Source organism: Idiotropiscis lumnitzeri, chromosome 21 (assembly GCF_059441095.1).
Source record: "Idiotropiscis lumnitzeri isolate Australia: NSW breed Sydney's pygmy pipehorse chromosome 21, RoL_Ilum_1.0, whole genome shotgun sequence".
In the NCBI taxonomy this organism is placed as follows: Eukaryota; Metazoa; Chordata; class Actinopteri; order Syngnathiformes; family Syngnathidae; genus Idiotropiscis; species Idiotropiscis lumnitzeri.
In genome coordinates, this window is record NC_142411.1 from 9,477,003 (window position 1) to 9,496,054 (window position 19,052).

At 41.8% G+C, this 19,052-nt stretch overlaps 2 protein-coding genes across 3 annotated transcripts; one reads left to right on the plus strand and one right to left on the minus strand.

Moving 5' to 3' along the window:
- The first annotated feature begins 116 nt into the window (after window positions 1-116).
- Window positions 117-8,390, plus strand: hadhaa (hydroxyacyl-CoA dehydrogenase trifunctional multienzyme complex subunit alpha a). Its single transcript, XM_088285718.1, has 21 exons — window positions 117-215; window positions 862-903; window positions 1,122-1,192; window positions 1,267-1,400; window positions 1,471-1,609; window positions 1,711-1,830; window positions 1,992-2,094; window positions 2,365-2,487; window positions 2,567-2,685; window positions 2,816-2,872; window positions 3,290-3,399; window positions 3,559-3,693; window positions 3,765-3,936; window positions 4,010-4,096; window positions 5,510-5,650; window positions 5,813-5,881; window positions 5,979-6,092; window positions 6,236-6,317; window positions 6,486-6,600; window positions 6,677-6,822; window positions 6,951-8,390. The coding sequence occupies exons 1-21, from the start codon at window positions 149-151 to the stop codon at window positions 7,094-7,096; spliced, it is 2,292 nt and encodes a 763-aa protein (XP_088141844.1). The 5' UTR covers window positions 117-148; the 3' UTR covers window positions 7,097-8,390.
- garem2 (GRB2 associated regulator of MAPK1 subtype 2) lies at window positions 7,489-18,815 on the minus strand. 2 transcript variants are annotated; one of them, XM_088285720.1, is made up of 7 exons: window positions 17,677-17,779; window positions 17,186-17,326; window positions 14,515-14,645; window positions 13,510-13,675; window positions 11,622-12,472; window positions 10,533-10,702; window positions 7,489-9,955 (listed from the first exon to the last, which is right to left on the minus strand). In XM_088285720.1, the coding sequence occupies exons 1-7, from the start codon at window positions 17,726-17,728 to the stop codon at window positions 9,364-9,366; spliced, it is 2,103 nt and encodes a 700-aa protein (XP_088141846.1). In that variant the 5' UTR covers window positions 17,729-17,779; the 3' UTR covers window positions 7,489-9,363. The 2 variants fall into 2 exon arrangements, with proteins under 2 accessions (XP_088141846.1, XP_088141845.1); XM_088285719.1 differs by lacking the exon at window positions 17,677-17,779 and adding an exon at window positions 18,535-18,815 and having other exon boundaries at window positions 7,490-9,955.
- Window positions 18,816-19,052: the final 237 nt, after the last annotated feature.

A 19,052-nucleotide genomic window follows, 5' to 3' on the forward strand; every position in this document is an offset into this window, starting at 1 on the left:
ATTATTATCAATACTTTTCTTTTTATAATTGTTTGACTTTTAAAAGATTATATCATGGCGATATCATTGGGACTCGTGGTCCTTATGTCAAGCGACTCTCCAAAATGTGTTGCGCCCTCTGCAGTTTAGTCTCCGCTTTCAGTTAGACATGGCTGCTACTCTTTGTGCCAGCTATTTCTGTAGATTTCCTTCAAGGAAATACTTCCTCCTGTCAGGTACGTGACAAAAACACACATAATAATCTACTACTTCAAATGCATAGCATCACTGAATTTACCAGTAACGCTAAGCCTGACAGTTTCATTGTGAGCGAGCCGAGGTGAACCTTCACCTAGATCAGAGCAACAATATTTAGAGGTGACGCATGGTGGTGCTAAAAACTATTTTACAAATGTAGCTGTACTCATAAGTGTACTGTTTATACTGGATGTGCTTTGATTTGACGTTTTTTCCCCACTAATGAAAATTCCTTGAAATATCTCAATCAGAAGATCCAAGATTTACTAATGAAAATTCCTTGAAATATCTCGATCAGAAGATCCAAGATTTAAAGTGTTTATTGTGGTGATTCTGAACATAAAAAAATTATGTTTTGCTGCACAGTACAATAAAATTCTTACTTTTCGTGGATGTCAACCTAAGATGAAAAGAAATAGAGGTGTAACAACACAAGATAAAGGAGTCTAAAATAGTGATAGACAATATACAGAGCTTTGATTTACAAGAAGTTGGGAAAAAATACAACAGGACTGGAGTCTGTACTGTCAAATAAAAGCATTGGTGCAAAAATATCAAACTGGATTTACCAATGTCACAATGAGCACTGTAGATTAAAAACATAATGCGTCTCTTGTTTCATAGGTCATGCAAGACGGAGCATCTCTGTGTCCTCGTCACTGGCAGGTAGCTATCTACTTCATGGTCCAACATGGGCAAACTTTTTTGCTTTTGGCTTCTTTTAATCCCTCCCACTTGTAAAACATCTTGCTACATAGTTTGTCTTTGCTTAAGAACATTGTTCAGAACAATTTGGCGCTTACATCCTCTTGGGACAGGTGTTAAGTTGTAGATACTAATAGTGCTAAATGTTTCAACCATATTTGACTGTTTTCTCCATTAAGCACGAACACATGTCAGTTACGAGCTTAAGGATGATGTTGCGGTTATCCGACTCAATGATCCGGCATCAAAGGTGAGTCTGCGTTTAGGAATGAGACACTCTTTTTTTTCCTGACTCATGACATGATTATTCATGTGTTTGTGCAGGTGAACACACTGTCTGTTCAGATGCAATCTGAGCTAACAGATGTGATGAGCGAGATCTGGTCGAACGGATCTGTGAAAAGTGCTGTCCTTATCTCCAGCAAGCCTGGCTGCTTTATTGCCGGGGCAGACATCAAGTAAGATTCAAGTTTTGTACTTTCCATACTACATGTGAGGAGTATGTAATGACTGTCTTTTTCTTTTCAGTATGATCCAGGCCTGTAAGAGTAGTGAGGAGGTTACCCGACTCTCTCAGGAAGGTCAGAAGATGTTCGAGAAGATTGAGAAATCTCCCATCCCCATTGTTGCCGCCATCAATGGCTCCTGTTTGGGTGGAGGCCTTGAGGTGTGTGTGTGCGCGCACGCGTGAGCTGGTGCCTATGTCTAAAATAACCAGAATAAATTGGAAATATCTGTTTAAGGTGAACCCTTGTGTCTTCTGTGTAGTTTGCCATATCCTGCCAGTATCGGATCGCTACCAAAAGTCGGAAAACAATACTGGGAACACCAGAGGTCATGCTCGGACTGCTGCCTGGAGCGGGTGGCACCCAGAGATTACCCCAAATGGTATATAACCACACACACATCTTAATCAGTCATTGCTAAAGGCTCATAAGCTCTGCCACATTTTTGTGCTAGTGGCAAATGAATTCCACAAGAGTATTTTAAGGTCAAGCCTCTCAAGGGGTTTATTAGTTGATGTGTTTGTGTGCGGTGTGTGTGTTTAGGTGGGTCTCCCTGGTGCATTTGACATGATGCTGACAGGCAGAAATATCCGTGCTGATAAAGCTAAGAAGATGGGCCTAGTGCACCAGCTTGTGGACCCTCTAGGTATGTGTTCTGCTCGACGTTTTTTTTTTTAAACTTCTACATTTTACTGGACTATCAACATCAACAGCAATGAATGGCATCAGGTTCTTTTTTTTTCTTAAAACATCATTAGAATGTAATTCATATTCAGTAAATTATTGGTTGTCAAGACAATTTTTTTATACCGGTGATTCAGGTCAGTAAATAGAATTACTAAAGAAGTGAGAAATACGAGAATTATACCTCCCTTTCGATGTAGTGACTCGGCCTAACTGTGTCCCACAACTCCAGGTCCTGGTGTGAAGCCGGCGGAGGAGAGAACGATGGACTACTTGGAGGAAGTGGCAGTAGGCGTGGCCAAAGGTATCGCCAATAAGATGGTCGCCCTTGCAAAAGAGAAAAGTGTCATGCAAAGTAAGTGACATTGTGGTCGTTCAAATCTCAGTGGTTTGTTTAATGTCCCGATGGACTTTGACTTTGTGTGCGTGTTTAGAGTTACAGGACACAGTGATGAGTCTCGGCCCAGTAAAGAAGAAAATCTACAAGACAGTCAGTGAGAAGGTTCAGAAACAAACAAAAGGACTCTACCCCGCTCCTGTCAAAATCATTGAGGTAGTCAATCCAGAATGTGGCGATCAGCAATAAAATTAAAACACAGGACTCAACTATTGTGCAAGCGTGCGTTTACACATGTGTGTGTGGGCGTGGGTGTGTGTGTGTGTGTCACTCTACATACGTGTAGTCAATCAAGACAGGAGTGGAGGAGGGAAGAGAAGCAGGCTATCGGGCTGAAGCGGAGGTATGTTAGTTGTCTTTATTATTTCACATGATAGTAATGAGATAAAATACAAAATAACAGTGCGAATAGCCACTATATTCAGGGGAGAGACGAAAATGTAAAATACGACACCCGGGAGAAGATAAAGTTTTATTGGTGAAATAAATCCAAATGGATGGATGCAAAGAGAGGAGCTTATTGCGTCATGGGACGTCCCTGAGCAGTCTAGGCCCATAGCAGTCACTCCTAAATATAAATTTGTCCAAAAAAAGGCAACTCCTTTTAAATATAAAGTGAGTGTCTGTTTCCCCAGGGAGAGAGATTCACAATGTTTCCACTGGAGAGGAGCCTGGTTTTTGAAGGAAAACCATAAAGAGCTTGAGAACCTCTTCAGATTATATTCTTAACTCCTCTTTTCTACTTTTGGCTCTTGCACAGAACTTTGGTAAACTGGCCGTGACATCCGAGTCCAAAGCTTTGATCGGCCTTTACCACGGTCAAGTGACTTGTAAGAAGAACCGATATGGGACCCCACAAAAGGAAGTCAAGTAAGAGCTCTACAATACTGTATGTTTGGTTCAACTTTGCATATTCAGCCAGGAGTGTCTGAAATTTCGCAGGTGTACCTAATGAAGTGTCCTTGTCGTTTCACGCTGTCACGCCACCAAATGAAACCGCTGACAATTTGCGTCTGCTCTGTCTGCCAGAACTCTCGCAATCCTGGGTGCAGGACTAATGGGTGCAGGTATTGCTCAGGTATCCATAGACAAGGGACTCAACACCATACTGAAGGACACCACAGTCGAGGGCATCAGCAGAGGAGAAGAACAGGTCTACAAAGGGTAATACTTGCACTCATTTTCCATTTCCCTCCTAACCCGCAACAGGAAAGGAACAAATCTTTTATCGTTAGTCTCAACATGAAGGTGAAGAAGAAGACACTGTCCTCTTTTGATCGCGACGCAACGCTGTCCAACCTCTCAGCCCAGCTCGACTTCACGGGCTTCTCGTCCGCCGACATGGTGATCGAGGCTGTGTTTGAGGACATCGACGTTAAACACAAAGTCCTCAAGGAGATAGAAGCAGTAAGTGAATCATCATCATATCAATCCAAAAGTAGGACATTTTTTCCAGCTAGATTTCCTCATCTGTGTCCAGGTGATCGCTCCTCACTGCGTGTTTGCCTCCAACACTTCAGCACTGCCCATTAAGGATATTGCTGCTGGGAGCAAACGACCTGAAAAGGTGAAAAGACACTCACATACTGTATTAGTACACTAAATGACATACGATCCATTAGCTGTATCAAAATATTGAGAAATGCGTGGTTGAAGAATAAATATAAGGTCATCCATAGTTTACGTTACAATACAATACAACTTTATTTATATAGCGCATTTCACAAATAACTACTTATATTAATTTGCTTATCTTTTTAAAATGAGTAAAAATTAACCAATGAAATAAAAATCAGACATTGTTTGATTTTGTGGGCCAACCAAAATATTTTGCAAAAAACAAAGACGAAAAAATTATGCCAGCATTCCTTAATATTTTTTTGCACAACCTTTTAAGGAATGACGACATTCAAACAATTTACACAAGTCCAATAGTCTTAGTTCTCTTCAAAATAGTCAGATGTTTTTCTTGTTAGCCATTATGTTATTTGTATTTGCTGTGTGTCTGTGTCCTGACGCCTGACGTGCAACTGCAACCAAGCTACTGTATTTTCGTGACCATAAGGCGCACTTTAAAGTCTCTAATTTCCCCCTAAACAAATGATGCCACCCTGTCATGCGTCGTGCCTATTCTATAGACTGAACAACTCTCCCGGCCATCGAGCCTGTCCCTTTGGGGCATTGCAGAGTGCATGTTCGCACACCCTGCTGGCCAAAGTCTGAGACATCAATGCTACAAATTGAGTGTGACAAATACATTTATGTGAATGTTTTTTCAGTGACGGTGCAAGAGAAAGCTGGACAAAAGGGCAGCTGTCCACAATGTCGTAGTCTGTTTTATTATTCATGTTATTGCAAGCAAGAAACATCAAATGTTTAGACAACAGACTGAAAAAAAAACAAAACACCACTCACATCTCTCACCTGATAAGGTCCCAGAATGCCTCAGTGTGATAATCTCCCAGAATGCCTCAGTGTGATAATTTCCCAGAATGCCTCAGCGTGATAATCTCCCAGAATGCCTCAGTCGTGTTTTTGTGTTATCATAATTTCTTTTGGTGCTAGGAATGGCATGAGAGATGCATGTTTTGCGAGCTAGCATGCGCGAGCTAGCATGCGCGAGCTAGCATGCTAACACGTGCCTCGTAGTGCGGCGCGCCCAGTCTAAGTAAGAAATAAATAAATACAAAAATAGCACCCTCAACTGGTGCTGCGCCCTTATATTCAGCGCGTCTTTTGGCCGTAAAAATATGGTACCTAACAGAGGCCATCAGATTGTACAGAGGCCATAAGATTTCGCTCCAGAATGTTGTCAGTTTTTGAGATTCATTTACACCCAGCACAGGTTCACGAGACATACTGTGCCAAATTTAGCAAAGCAGCCCCAGAACATACAAATAACTAAGGCTGCTGTTTGTTTCACAGTCGGTAAAAATAATGCTGACATGAATCTGTTATAATGTCATTATGTGATGCACAGGTGATTGGCATGCACTACTTCTCACCAGTCGATAAAATGCAGCTGCTCGAGATCATCACCACTGATAAAACATCCAAGGACACGCTGGCATCAGCTGTGAGTGTCGGCCTCAAACAGGGCAAGATCGTCATTGTTGTCGGGGTAAGAGCGGATCCTCTCTAAAGTAGTACTTGTGTTGCCACTGAGTGGGTGGTATGGTCCTGCAGTGGCTGTGTCAACAATGTAAAAAGCATTTTGTAAAACTATTGGTTGAAGTGGTTTAAGTCTCTTTATCTTTGTTACTGCTCCCCATTTGGAATCCAGGATGGTCCTGGTTTTTACACCACTCGCTGCTTGGCTCCCATGTTGGCAGAAGCTGTCAGGGTGCTTCAGGTAACTAACGATTTTCTACACATCTGGTAACCCCATAAACAATGGATACATCCTAAAATAGCCACTCAGCAGTTATGTTCATTTGTGTGTAACACAGGAGGGTGTGGGTCCAAAGATGCTTGACAACCTGACAACCAGCTTTGGTTTTCCAGTCGGCGCGGCAACGCTTGCCGATGAAGTTGGTATTGATGTGGCAGCTCATGTGGCCGAGGTACAATTGTTTAATTCCAGAGTCATGTGATTTAACCTGAACTTTTGAGGCCTGCTCTCAGGGGAAGTCCACACCGACTAACAATCAGAGAAGAATTGTGATTATACATAATAATGTGTAACATTTACTGTATTTGATTGTAGGATCTTGGCAAAGCTTTTGGTTCTCGCTTTGGAGGTGGAAATGTGGAGGTTCTTAAGACCATGGTGGAGAAAGGATTCAAGGGTAACATTTTCATCCATCCATTTTCCTGCCCTTGTACTGGACCTTTAAAAAAAAGTCCCACTTTAAACCACCAATGAATTACCATTTAGAAAGGACATTAAAAAACACTTTGACAACATGACAATTATTTATTGCAGTGTTTTTGTGTACTTACATTTTTTTCTGTAGGTCGTAAATCGGGAAAAGGCTGCTTCATCTATGGCAAAGGAAAAAAAGACAAGAGTGTGAATTCTGATGCTGAAGCAATTCTCCAAAAATACAAACTTACTGCCCCTCCCGCCGTGTAAGGCGACAGCTTTTGATTTATACTTACTATGTAGTCGGTCTCTCGGTTAAAAGTCATCTTTCGTTTGTTGCAGTTCTTCGGACTCTGACATCCAGTATCGGCTTGTGTCTCGCTTTGTGAATGAGGCTGTGTTGTGTCTTCAAGAGGGAATCCTGACAAATCCAGTAGAGGGCGACATTGGGGCTGTGTTTGGGCTTGGATTTCCTCCTTGCCTGGGTGGTAAGTTGCACGAACACACATTCACATCATGACCCAAATAAATGAGTCTAGAAGTGACCAGTTTGCTTATATTGATCCACTTATAATCAATACTGCTGTCTCATATTTGCTCCTGGGTGCATTTTAAGGTCCATTCAGGTTTGTGGACTCATTCGGAGCAGAGCGTCTCGTCAGCACCATGAGGCGTTTCGAGGAAGTGTACGGAAACCAGTTCACACCGTGCCAGCTCTTACTGGACCACGCGAAAGACTCCAGTAAGAAGTTCCACAATTGATCCCACCACCCATCATCATAAATATGGGCCACAATTTATAAGCATCTCTTGGACTAAATCCACACGCATAGTGTAAGACAGAAACAAAAAACCTTTTGATAATTTTTAACATTCTTTTTCCCCAAATAACGTCATCCGTTTTAAGTTCACAATTATACCGATCTATGATGTTGGTAGTGTTCTATTGTTTTATTCCTTTAAGGTAGGTAGGGATGGTTCTCTGGAGCATTTTTCATTCATATTTTGCCAAGACAGACTGTTACAACAATACTTCTGGGTCAAAAAGTTCAAGGTCAAATTTAGCATAAATGCGACACTAGTCACTTGTGAGTTGAGTTTACACGTCCCTGGCCACAAAAACGAGGTGAATTGGGTTATTCTGAGAATCCAGTACAAGAGATGAGACAAGCGTTCCAATAATTATTTTATTTTCATTTTAAAAGTAAATTTACTCTTGTAGTTGTACTTTAATTGGTGTACAATGTCCATTCCACCCAATTGAGAACAACTTGATATTTTTTCTTGTCATGTAGCGAACGGGATTTTGGGTAACACCTGTTGTCTATGAACATTAGCTTTAAAAAGTGAGAAATGTTTCTTGTGCTTTTGTATTGAACTGCATTTGGCATTGTACCTAATGAAGTGTCCACTTAATGCAAACGAGCACCTTCTGTGCAACTAAGGCAATACAAGATAACTTTTTTTCCCCAAAATATTAAATTAAAATAGCTGTGATGTTCTTGTACAGTCAAGTGTGACACTGAATGTGATTACTCGATAATGAGCCTTTGGAACTCCATCAGTCTATTTTGTAAAGATCTTGTCCTCATCAGAGGTTAACTGGAACCCATCCCATCTGATTTTGGACTTGAGGCAATTCCAGTGCATATATACAGACAAACAAAAGGACAATGTAGAAACTAGTGGGCTACTCGGAGGTAACCCACATGAGCACTAAGCACCACTCCACCATGCCGTTGCCATTTTAGACGTATGGCTTTAACTTTGAAGTCAGTGTTGCCTATAAAAAATATGAATGTTGCCCTGATCCGAGTTAAAGTTTAAAAAATTATTTATGGGCATATTTGAGAGTGCTGCTTTGTATTTAACTGGACACAGCTCATATATAAGGTTTTTTTTAAATCATGCATTTGTAACAGTTCATGATAATTAATTTCATTGTTTAGCACTTTGTACATCTGACTCCACTATTGTTGCAGCTACAATATGTTCAAATAACAAAGACAGGTACTGAATTAAAAAAAACATGGGCATTTTTTGTCTTGCACATAAATTATTTGTACACTCTTTTTATTCCCAATGAAATCAAATTGTGATTTTAATTAGTTCAGAAAAAAATAATGTGAGAGAATTTACTTGAAAATGCAACAATTTAACTGCATAATTCCCCACACATAGCAACCGTAAAATAACATGTATTCTAAAACAAAAAAGTTGTTTCATTACATTTGCTGATGAAATGCAACCAGAATGTCACCAAGCATGATTTAATTTATTTATGCATGGCTAAATTAAACATTTGAAAGTGATCTGAGGTACATTTTAAAAACTATTTTTGGAAGCACAGCATTGTGTTATCCAAAGAGGGAATGTTCTAACAAAACCAATAATGTCTTGCAAACAAAAATGACACCCATTTCAGAAAGCTGCAAATATTCATTTTATGGATTGCAGATTATCTTTCAGTAGATAGGCACAAAATTCAAGTTATTTTTAAGGTTTCAATTGTCTGAAAAAGAGGCCAAATTGGACAATTAAATGGCATCATAAACCTCGACTGTGGTAAAGATACTTGATTTAAAATCAGCATCGCATATGTGAATATTCTCTCTGCAATGCTTTGCATTGGGTCTGTCTTCTATTTGACTGAAGCTGTGCCAATGACACAATCAAATATCTTAAGTATGTCATGGCATTTGTTAGTAAAACACTTCCAGTCTGGGATTCAGATAGGAAACAAGTCGGCATGTGACCGCCAAAGACGTGTCTGATGCAGACTTGGTGGAAGAGGTTTCATTCAAGTCTCACTTGGTTACAGTTGAAGGCACACTTAGGATGGCTAAGAAGGCACATTCTCACCCTGCTTCTTCCAAGTAATACAGTTTGGTTTAGGTTGATATGCAATTTGTATATTTTTATTGTGGAAAGTTATGAAGGGTACCTAACTGATTCATAATGTAGCACTTGTTTGAAACCTCGACTGGAGTCACATTGATATGGATCGTTTGACAGGGAATTTGTGTTTGTTAGATCTTGGGCCTCCACCCTTGTATGAACTGTGTGATCTTAGTGACATGGAGTCGGCTCAGGTGAAAGTCATGTGACAGGATGTCCTCGGTCAGCTGGACCAAGAGGCTGCCATCGATTCGCTCCCTCTGGAATATGGACACGGCAGCCTCCGATAGGCCGATGAAGCGCAGACAGGCCGACACTTCCTCCAATGACAACGCAGACAAGTCTGCGGGAGGACGCCAGGTCGAGTCGGCAGGAGCGGCCGAGCCGTCGTTCGCCCCTGTGCTTGTCCCGCCTCCCTCTGCACCTCTAGAGGATTCTGGGCTGTCCGCAGGCTCAGGTGACGGGCAAGGGGACTGACGGTTGAAAGGGTTCAAAGCACCGAAAGGCGCAAAGCGACTTTGCGGGGGTGGAGGTCTCAGTCGAGGCCCGGTGGTGAAGCAGTCCAACCACGGCTCAGCCCAGGTGGCTTGAGCCGTCTGAGGGTTGGCTGTAGTGTCGGCGGGAATGCTCGAGACTGACTCATGATTGGTGGAGTTGGGGGCGGGACAGTCGGCCCAGGAACAAGGGTAACAGTAGAGGGAATTATCTGGGGAGTGCGAGCAGCTGGAACACAAAAGAGAAAACTTATTAACATAAGCGTCAATCAACATGAATAAAATATAAGTGCTTAAAGGATTTTAATTTGGTCGTAGTTTTCCAAGAATGTTCCCATTGCATTTTAAAATATATATACATAGTAGCATGAGCTATCGATACTTCATTCTAAAAACAAACGTAATTTATTTTTATACAAGAATTTTGCCATCAAATTTTGTTCATTAAGTATAAAAATGAACTCATTCACTGTTGTGGGTGTTTATAGTCATCAAATTGAATCTATACATTTACTACAAAGTATACAAACGTCATGTATGTTTTTTTTTTTGTTTTGATGTTTGATAGTTTTACGTTTCAAAAAAGCAAATTAATTTCAAAGTTACTGTTACGCTTGACATATTTCTTCTGAGAAAAAGGATAATTTTGTCCCCTTTTCATTCAGAAATGGGTGTTTTTAGTGGTGCAGTTGTTCTACTGCTGATTACTAAAGAATAAAAATGAAACATTTTAAAGAGTAAGTCATATGAAATTTTAAAATGATGATTTGTTTCCATTAACTGAAAAAAAAGGTAGGTAACTGTACCTGTCCTGCAGTCCTGAGGAGTAGAACGAAAGATTAGGTCTGGGGGAAGTGGAGCCCTTGGTGAAGCGAGGGGGGACCGGAGGGCTGGGGGCCGGGCTGGAGATGGAGCCCAGTTTAGAGCCGCGGGGAGGGACTGGAGGAGCAATCAAGTAGCGACACTCCTCTCTCACCTACAGAGTCATGCACATGCACACACACAAAATAAGAACCGCAGCAGGCGCAGTGTGTGTGTGTTTGTGTGTACTGTTGCCTTGTGTTCTGGTTGGTAAATGTCAAACTTGGGTGACCTTTATACTTCCGACAAAATTCTTAACTATGCTCTTTCCACACACGCACGCACAAAGTTTGGCAGACTGAATTTCAGGGAATGAGCAACACAGTCGATAGTGAGTCAGGCTATATAATTCAGATGGCGGCATGAGCTTCCGCACGTCATTTCAATTCTGTCGTCAGCTACCATGATTTAAAGAGTGCAATTTAAAACAACATTGAAAACTAACTGACCCATCTTTATAAAACTAACTATAATTAAAGCCAAAATGTCATTCGTTTTCATCTTTGTCAATGTCATACATGAGCTTTTCGAGCTCATTTTAAGTGTATTTATTTTAGTTTTGCTACAAGTCTATACCGAATAAGGAAGTTTAAGAATTGCAGTTTACTTTATTACACAATACTTAGTGACTTTTTTTTTAAATCGTTAACTCAGCAAAGACTACTTATATGAAAAAACTAATTACAAAACTAATAAAAACGAAACAAAAATGAAGCATTTTCAGAAAAAAATATAATAAAAACTAATAAAACCAACAAACTGGTGCTAAAAAAATAATTAAAACTAACAGAAATGAGTCAAGCCAAAAGAAAAATTAACTGGAATGAAAAATCCATACCGATTGTATCCGTGATGAGCATGGAGAAATAACACTATGCATCAGTAATTAAAATATTGTAGACATTTATGTTTTGAGTGTGTGGCAAGCTTTCCAGGAAGTGTTTGTTTGTGTAAGTGTGGTTTAAAATCACAAATAATTCATGAGCAACATCCACATGCCTAAGAAGCAGATTCTGTGTTGTGGGGGAACTCACAGCATCAGATTTTGGCGGTACGGGCGGTGGAGCAGTCACGGTTGTCACCACGGTGCCCAGGGACCCATCCATTGAGGAGGATGAATGAAAGGAAATGAGATTTGGTTCCTTTCCTAGGCCGTCTGCATTCTGACTGGTCCAAAGCTCCTCATAAGGTATCTCCTCAGTGGTCCTCATTTCAGCTTCGGTCCACTCAGGGGTCACATACTCCCTTTCCTCACCTGGTCCCTCCCCTACCTGGACCCCAAGAGAGTCCCTGCAGCGCAGCGATAGGCTGTCCGGGACCCCGCCCCCGTAGTTGCACATTGACAGCTGCTGCAGGGCCGGCGCCAACGAGTCCTGCGCCGATACACAGACGCGCGAGCGACGCGGGCTCACACACTCCTCCGTCATACACTCCAACTCGGGACGGGTTTCCCTCACAGCTCGAGAGTAGGCGTCAGGGTCGAAGGCGTATCGCAAAAGCAGGCTCTCCAGGGCTGCCGTGTGCACGGAGGCCTCGGCCACGTCGAACCGGGGCATGCAGCGTAGCAGCAGGAAGTGGGAGGGTGAAACTTCCTGTTGGCGAAGTACCATGCAGAGTACCACCGTCTTGCTGACGATGTTGAGCAGCTTGAAGCGGTGGCCTTCTCGCACCGCGTGGCGATCATAGGGATTCCGCGGTGGACGGGATGGTACGGACACGTTGACGGGGAGGCGAACCCTCTCGATGATGCTGCGCACCGTGTGCTCTCCGCCCAGCATGCCTTGCTCCAAAGGGGAGCGTGTGCAAAAGCGTCCACGGCAAGCAAAAGGCAAGCTGACGCTCTGATTAGTGCGATGGTTCATACACACCAGGCAGGGAGTTTTACCTAAACACAAAGAAAAGATGATCATTAGATGCAATGTGCAACACATGTACCAATACTCACCCCATGTCATGAAACTGAACGAGAGCCAATCAGGAAGCAGCCTGAAGTGTTTGTATATAGACCACAAATAATGTTTACAATTGCCTTTATTAATTGTTTAAAATGCGTTAAGCAGTAAAATACGCCCGGTTTGATCCCTTTCACTGAGCGTCCATTGGGTCACTTCTGTTCAACAACCAATCACGGCTGAGCTTCAGAAAACAGGTGAGCCGTGATTGGTTGTTACCTGAATCCTAAGCAACTGTGATATCATTTTCAGTCAACAAAAGTGACAAAATTGCTCCAAACGGGTTTAACTCATATTTCGCAATCGCGATACTGATCAGAATGCCATGTTTAGTTTAGTAAAGGCACATGGAACATTTTACTGTAAACAAAATGTTGGTGTTGACGTCTCCTTTAAGGGAAGAAAAATACAAATCAGACATTGTATCATTGAAGTTCACAAGCTATTTTCAACACTTCAGATTTCATTTAGGTTAACAATTTGTCAAATTAATCAGACCGACGTAGTGAATGACAAATTGACCAAACTGGTTTCTGCCCACAGTGCTTTACTTCTTACTCTTTCTTCCTCATATTTTCCAAGTATTCCAGATGCCTTATGGCATGGTGCTGCCATTCTAGTCAGTTTTGGTACGAAAAACAGAAAGAGGATTTAGATAAAATTCAGATTTCAGATTGAAATTTTTAAACACGTAAAAAAAAAAATAAAAATAAACAAGTAAATAAATAAAATTTTAAAAAAGCACAAGATTTTTGCAATTTCGAAAATGTAGAACGACACTACACCAAACTGAGATCCATCTAATCTGTTGCCGTCTAACCTACCTTAATCAGATCTAATATTTCGATTGCTGTACTTCACAGCCACGTGATAGGTCAAAATATTCCAAATAAATTACGCGAGACGGTTCTCCACCCCTCCAAACTGTATCGAAAAAAACATTTAGAGCGTGTATACGATCCTTTCTTACTTCGAGGAGTCTTTCCCAGGCGTCTCAACAGTGCGCTCAATCCTGTCTTTTCCTTCGTTGGCGTGGCACATAGCAGCTCGGCCTTCCCCATGAGTGACAGCTCATCTCCAGCCTGCAGAGTGAAGCTGTAGGGCTCACTGTCCTCGCTGAACTCGCCTGAAACCACCTGCGCAATTGCACACATGCATGAATAAAGAATGTAAGCAGTCTTTACTCTCTCTTACGTGTAGGTGATTTTGACTTATTCTAACATGTCTGAGATGTTATTTCCAGAATGTTTTTCATTGTTGTTGAACTTGGTGTAGAACTGCACTAAATCATACTGAGAGTGTTTGGAACGTTTCACCTCATATGTGGCTAAATAAGGGAACCAAACTCGTCAATATTTCTCACTGTGACGCAGTGTGGATATACTCCAAGGTAAACTACAAGCAGAATGATGTATTAATCCATATTGTATAACATTCATAACTCTCTGACAGTGTAATAAAATGAGAAAATGATGCTATGCTTTTATAACCATCTGAGCCAAAAATTTAAAAAAAAAAAAAAAACTTGAGCAGTTTTCTTGATTCTTTTCCCAAAACAGTTTCCATAGTCATAAATCTTTTATATATATGAGTAAAGATTCCTAAATGTAATTGTTTCTACTTTAACACTTCACAGTGGATAATAACAATTGTGTTGTTTTGAATAAACTGTCTTTTGTTTTATATGATTCATTATGTGCCTATTTTCCAAATCTTGCTCATTAAGTTATTGTTTCCGCGCGTTCTCGTCAGCCCGGTTCCCAACGTCTGTCAATCAGCTCCCTCAGCCACTTTGTTTACAATTGTTCGCTTTGGCTGAGCTCCGCGCACTACTGAGCACTATTCTAGTTAAGACAAACGTTTTACAGCTCTGTGATTGCGCGTGTGTCCCAAATGTTTTGGTCAGTGAGTGTACATAATGTCGCAAGTGTAGTTAAGTCGGCACATTCCTAAAAAGAAGCAACGAGGCATGAACCTTGACGCTGAAAGTGATTGTTTCCATGACAAAGACTCGGTCGGGGAACACTCCAGCAACCTCTTCCACACTGGAGAAATACTGGACGGGATCCCTGATGTCTCTGTCTTCATCCAGCAATTTGAACTTTCCTGTGGAGGACAAGAGAAACAAAAGGGTAAAAGCGAGTTAAGGCCAGGTATCATTTATAAAGGGTACAAAAGAACCGATTCGAAATGAAGGTAAGAAATATTTGGGTGTCCCCTTTGACTGCCAACATTCTTCTTCCTACAAAAACACATCTGCTGTGCACACAGTTTTGGATGACATGAGCACAAAGACACCTCAGTGACCTCTGACCTGGGACCAGCTCTGGAGCCAATCAACAGTCGACATGGTCGTCAAGGCAACCGGTAAAGAGCCCCCATTCTCACGCAGAGCAGAGACATCACCATGGAGACACTCACACACTCACGCACACACACAACCCTCTTGCCTTTCTTTCACGTCGTCGTCCCCTCCTTCGTCCGTAAATCTTCCCCCACTCTGTGATGGGAAGCAGGCAGCGTTGCAGACGAGTAACGCTGTTTGTTTTTGTTTGATCAGTTCTACTTTTTAAATTCCATCGAAGCGGACCCAAGTTAAAGAACATTTTAAGATGCCATTGCCCTCTCACTCGTTCCCGTACAGGTTGATCTGAATGCTGTGCGGGCATTGAGAAGCCCCAAAGGTCCTATTTCTTGCGTGAGAGAGAGATGAGATTTTTTTTTTTGTCTGAGAGGGAGAGCAGAATACCAAACTCCAGCATCTTATTTGCCAGCAAGTCCCTCCTTCATTCTTCCCTGCATTCCCCCCGACAATCTCCAGCCAACTTTCAAGCCAAACAAGACATGACAGAACAATACCAGCAAATGGTGCATCCCAACGCCCCCCTCGCTGGATGAAATTGAAGCACTGAACTCGGGTTCAATGTGACAACAGGGAATTCCGGGAGTCCAAAACATGTTAAAAATAGGAGGACTGGCTTGAAATGATGTGACAAGCCAAAGGATGCCCCTACAAACACCAGTCCTATAATATAATAATCTATATGAAGAATGTGTTCATGTTAATGACTTCTGATAATAATTATGAGACAAATACCAACATGGAACACGTTATTCCTATAGCTCTCTACAAATGATTGATTCTAAGACATTCCTAGAAAATCACAATGTCCCATCACTGGTAAGCTATTTTTAGAACAGGAGCGTGGGCTTATCATCAGGTGCCTGGTGGCTTGCTAGACACCATGTTGTAAATGCCTCGTATAAAACTTTTACACTATTTACCATACTGACAGGTTTATTCAAATGGATGTAAAATGCCAACAAAAATGTAATTAAATCATAACCTCTCAAACTGAGGTTTACCATATCGAATCGTAATTCCATTGACTCAAACCAATCCATGGTAAAATCGAAGTGTCCTTGAATTCTTGGGTGCTTCTGATCCTTAGATGATAGAAAATATCTCACTCGTAGATGCTAGCTAGGCTACTGCTAATCGAGCAATATGTAGATATTGTGTTAGAACACTTGCTAAAAACAATAAGGACGTGGACCATTATAGTACGCATCAATGCGTGTTTATGCATAATGTAGGTTTTGTTTTGTAAGGATTCTAAACGATGACGTCCCACAAATCCATCTTTTCAACCGCAAAAAGCATTAAGGCCAGGAATCGCTGAGGCGCCACTTATTTTCAGAGACCCATTCATGACATGGGATCATTCAGCTTTTCTGTCCTCAGTCATCACTTGAGGAGGAGGGAAGAGAGACAGCAGGAGAGAGAGAGAGAGAGAGAGAGAGAGAGAGAGAGAGAGAGAGAGAGGAGCATCCGGTTGTGTATCCCCATAAGGAAACCTATATTGCGCTCCTCCTAAGCATATTTGGACTTCCTGGATGAAGTCATCACACAGACATTAGCTCATCACTGCCAGTGGCAAAACGTAATCATGAGCATATTCCTTATATATCTGTACACACAAAGTACATTATATATTATATATTGTGCTAAGAACCAAAAAGTGTTATCTGTCAAAAAAACAAAAAACAAAAAAAAACAAAATGAAGTGTTTATCTCAGAGTAAAATCATCTTCCTTCACTTGACCCCAAATGTTCTCTCATTCTTCCAAATAGGAGCCAGGGTGGCGGGAGTGGTGTGAGGTGACATCAGCACTGCATCAGTAGAGGAAGCAATGAAGAGGAGGCATAAAGCTCCAGTTACACAGTGAATAATACGACTGGTCCAGCAGTCTGATGAATGGGATCGCGGGGATGAGGTTCGGTGAGGTCATAATGAGCAGATACATCCCACATCCAGCATTGCAGTCAATGGACGGCCAGTGTTGATTTGGTGTGGTATGACAGAATTGGGCAAGTTAGATGCTACAATGTAAAGCAGTCCTCTTACAGTATGCATGACATTGTAAATGTATTGACCTGACAAATACCCCAACACACAGTCATTAATGGCAAAAAATGGCAACAAAAGTGAGTACACCCCGAAGTGAAAATGGTCCAAAACACCGGGCCAGTGTCTCTTAAGGTGTATTATAGCGGTAAATTTAAGTTCACATTGGGTTTGAAACATCTGGCAGAGCACCCATCGGGTATGTTCTTGTCTGTGCAAGGGAGTGTATCCTCTCACCTTGGTATTGTAGAGGGATGTCAATCTTGGGCCCGATGACGTAATGACCTTCTTCTAAGCTATGTGCGGTGACTGTGGTCCACTGACGACACGAGTGGAGTAGAACCACATCCTCCTCAGATAGACCCTCAACACATTCACCTGAGAAACATGCATGCACATGTCAAAATTCACAACAAGTGTTTGGTACACAAAGCAACCTATACATTTATTGCAATGTCAACTTCTGAGCCTTTCTGTGACTCTTCCAGTCTCTGTGTTGAAACATCGCGTTTGAAGCCTTGCAATGGAGAGACACAGCTGGTGCCTTTTGCGTTCATTTGTCAGATACAGAATTTGCATATAAATCTCTGTTGTTAATTATTGTTATCGATACGAAACGGAAACAGTGCATGTTCATCTATTCGTGATTAATTATCATTTGTGCTGTCTAGTTGCAGAAGCAAGTATTCAGCATGGCGAGGGGGGCGCAGCAAAGTGCGTGGTCCTACAATTAAATGGAGCGTGACACGCATGAGGTGCGTGCTTTTCTCGACGACGCATAGCTGGAGACTTTCCCTTCTTCGGTCCTTAGTATTCAGCGCATCCACCGACACGTTGCATCATTTACATATGAAAAGAATTGAGCGGCACTTTAGCAGCACAACAGACACTTTGTGGCTTTTCCGGGCAGCTCCGGACCAGAACAACTTGGACAGAACACCCACACCGCTCGTTCACCAAAGTCAAGCCCCCCGACGTGCAGGCGACACATTCACTTTGGAAACAAGCGAAGCATATTACAAGAAAAACACTGACGACTTTCATATCACGTCCTTATGCAACTCGCTGGTTTAAGATTAACTCGAAGAAGAAAGAACACTTTGCCACCACTTCAAAGTAGCAAATGAAATGAACGGAAATCAATTTTACTTTTCAAAAACATGACCTTCTTGACACATATTTTTACTATAAGTATTTATATGGCTGTTATGTTTAGTATGAGAAAGTATAATATGGAAGAACTTTAAAATACCGCTCTATAAAAAAATAAAATGTTTAAAGAATAGCGTTTTATTTTGTAAGCCTAGACCGGAAACGTGAACCATTTTTGCTAACCGGCCGCAAATGAAAACCCAGATTGTTGTAAACTTCATACTTAACCTGCGCAGTTTTTCCAAAGTCATCATCACAATTACAAAATACAGTCGTTTAGCTGTGGAGTTTTATGTATTGCAACACTTGAATTTTGTCACTTTCTGTCACATGAACGGCGAGCAACGTATCGTTCAAAAAGACGCTACAAATACTCTACAAGTGATACGCTTCGAGAACAAAGCAGCACCTGCGTTCCTGTCTGATTCTCTTACCGTGGGCCAGGCGGACCAGAGTGGGCAGACGGAACTTGCTGACTACCGTGTCCAACGGCAGCGCGAGCGGGTTCCAGGAGATCTCCGACAGGCTCGCCGACAACTTCTCCATCCTCCCGGGTCATCACTGTGCCGGAGATGAGGAGCAGGGTGAAGATCTTGGTGGCGGTTGTTTAGATGAAGGTGAGGAGGAGGATGGAGTTGAAGGTGGCGGAGTGGTCCTAAAGAGTTTCGCCATGTTTGAACGTGGGAGAAAAGGAGCTGCGGAAAGTGAGCGCGAGTTGAGGGAGGGCGCCAGACATCTATTCCCAACCACCCCCCCCCCGCCCCCCATATGCTCAACTAGCAGTGTTTCACGTTGCAAAGTCCAATTTAAACCTTTCAACATTTTAATTTGTTAGGGTTGTATTTAAGCATAAGTACAGATGAAGTACTTGTTTGAAAAAAAGACTGGTAAAAGCACAAGCTTAACCCCATTAATTGTGTACAGCTAAAGATAAGTAATAATTCAAATATAC

What these genes read in the sequence shown, in the direction of transcription:
- garem2 (XM_088285719.1), bottom strand. Translation starts at nt 18,646, where the DNA reads ATGGAGAAGTTGTCGGCGAGCCTGTCGGAGATCTCCTGGAACCCGCTC. An exon ending in TCTGGTCCGCCTGGCCCACG is followed by an intron (nt 17,327 to 18,534) that starts GTAAGAGAATCA and finishes CATGTTTCTCAG; the next exon opens with GTGAATGTGTTGAGGGTCTA. An exon ending in CCTGGGAAAGACTCCTCGAA is followed by an intron (nt 12,473 to 13,509) that starts GTAAGAAAGGAT and finishes CTTTGTGTTTAG; the next exon opens with GTAAAACTCCCTGCCTGGTG.
- hadhaa (XM_088285718.1), top strand. Translation starts at nt 149, where the DNA reads ATGGCTGCTACTCTTTGTGCCAGCTATTTCTGTAGATTTCCTTCAAGG. An exon ending in TCAATGATCCGGCATCAAAG is followed by an intron (nt 1,193 to 1,266) that starts GTGAGTCTGCGT and finishes GTGTTTGTGCAG; the next exon opens with GTGAACACACTGTCTGTTCA. An exon ending in TCCTCAAGGAGATAGAAGCA is followed by an intron (nt 3,937 to 4,009) that starts GTAAGTGAATCA and finishes ATCTGTGTCCAG; the next exon opens with GTGATCGCTCCTCACTGCGT.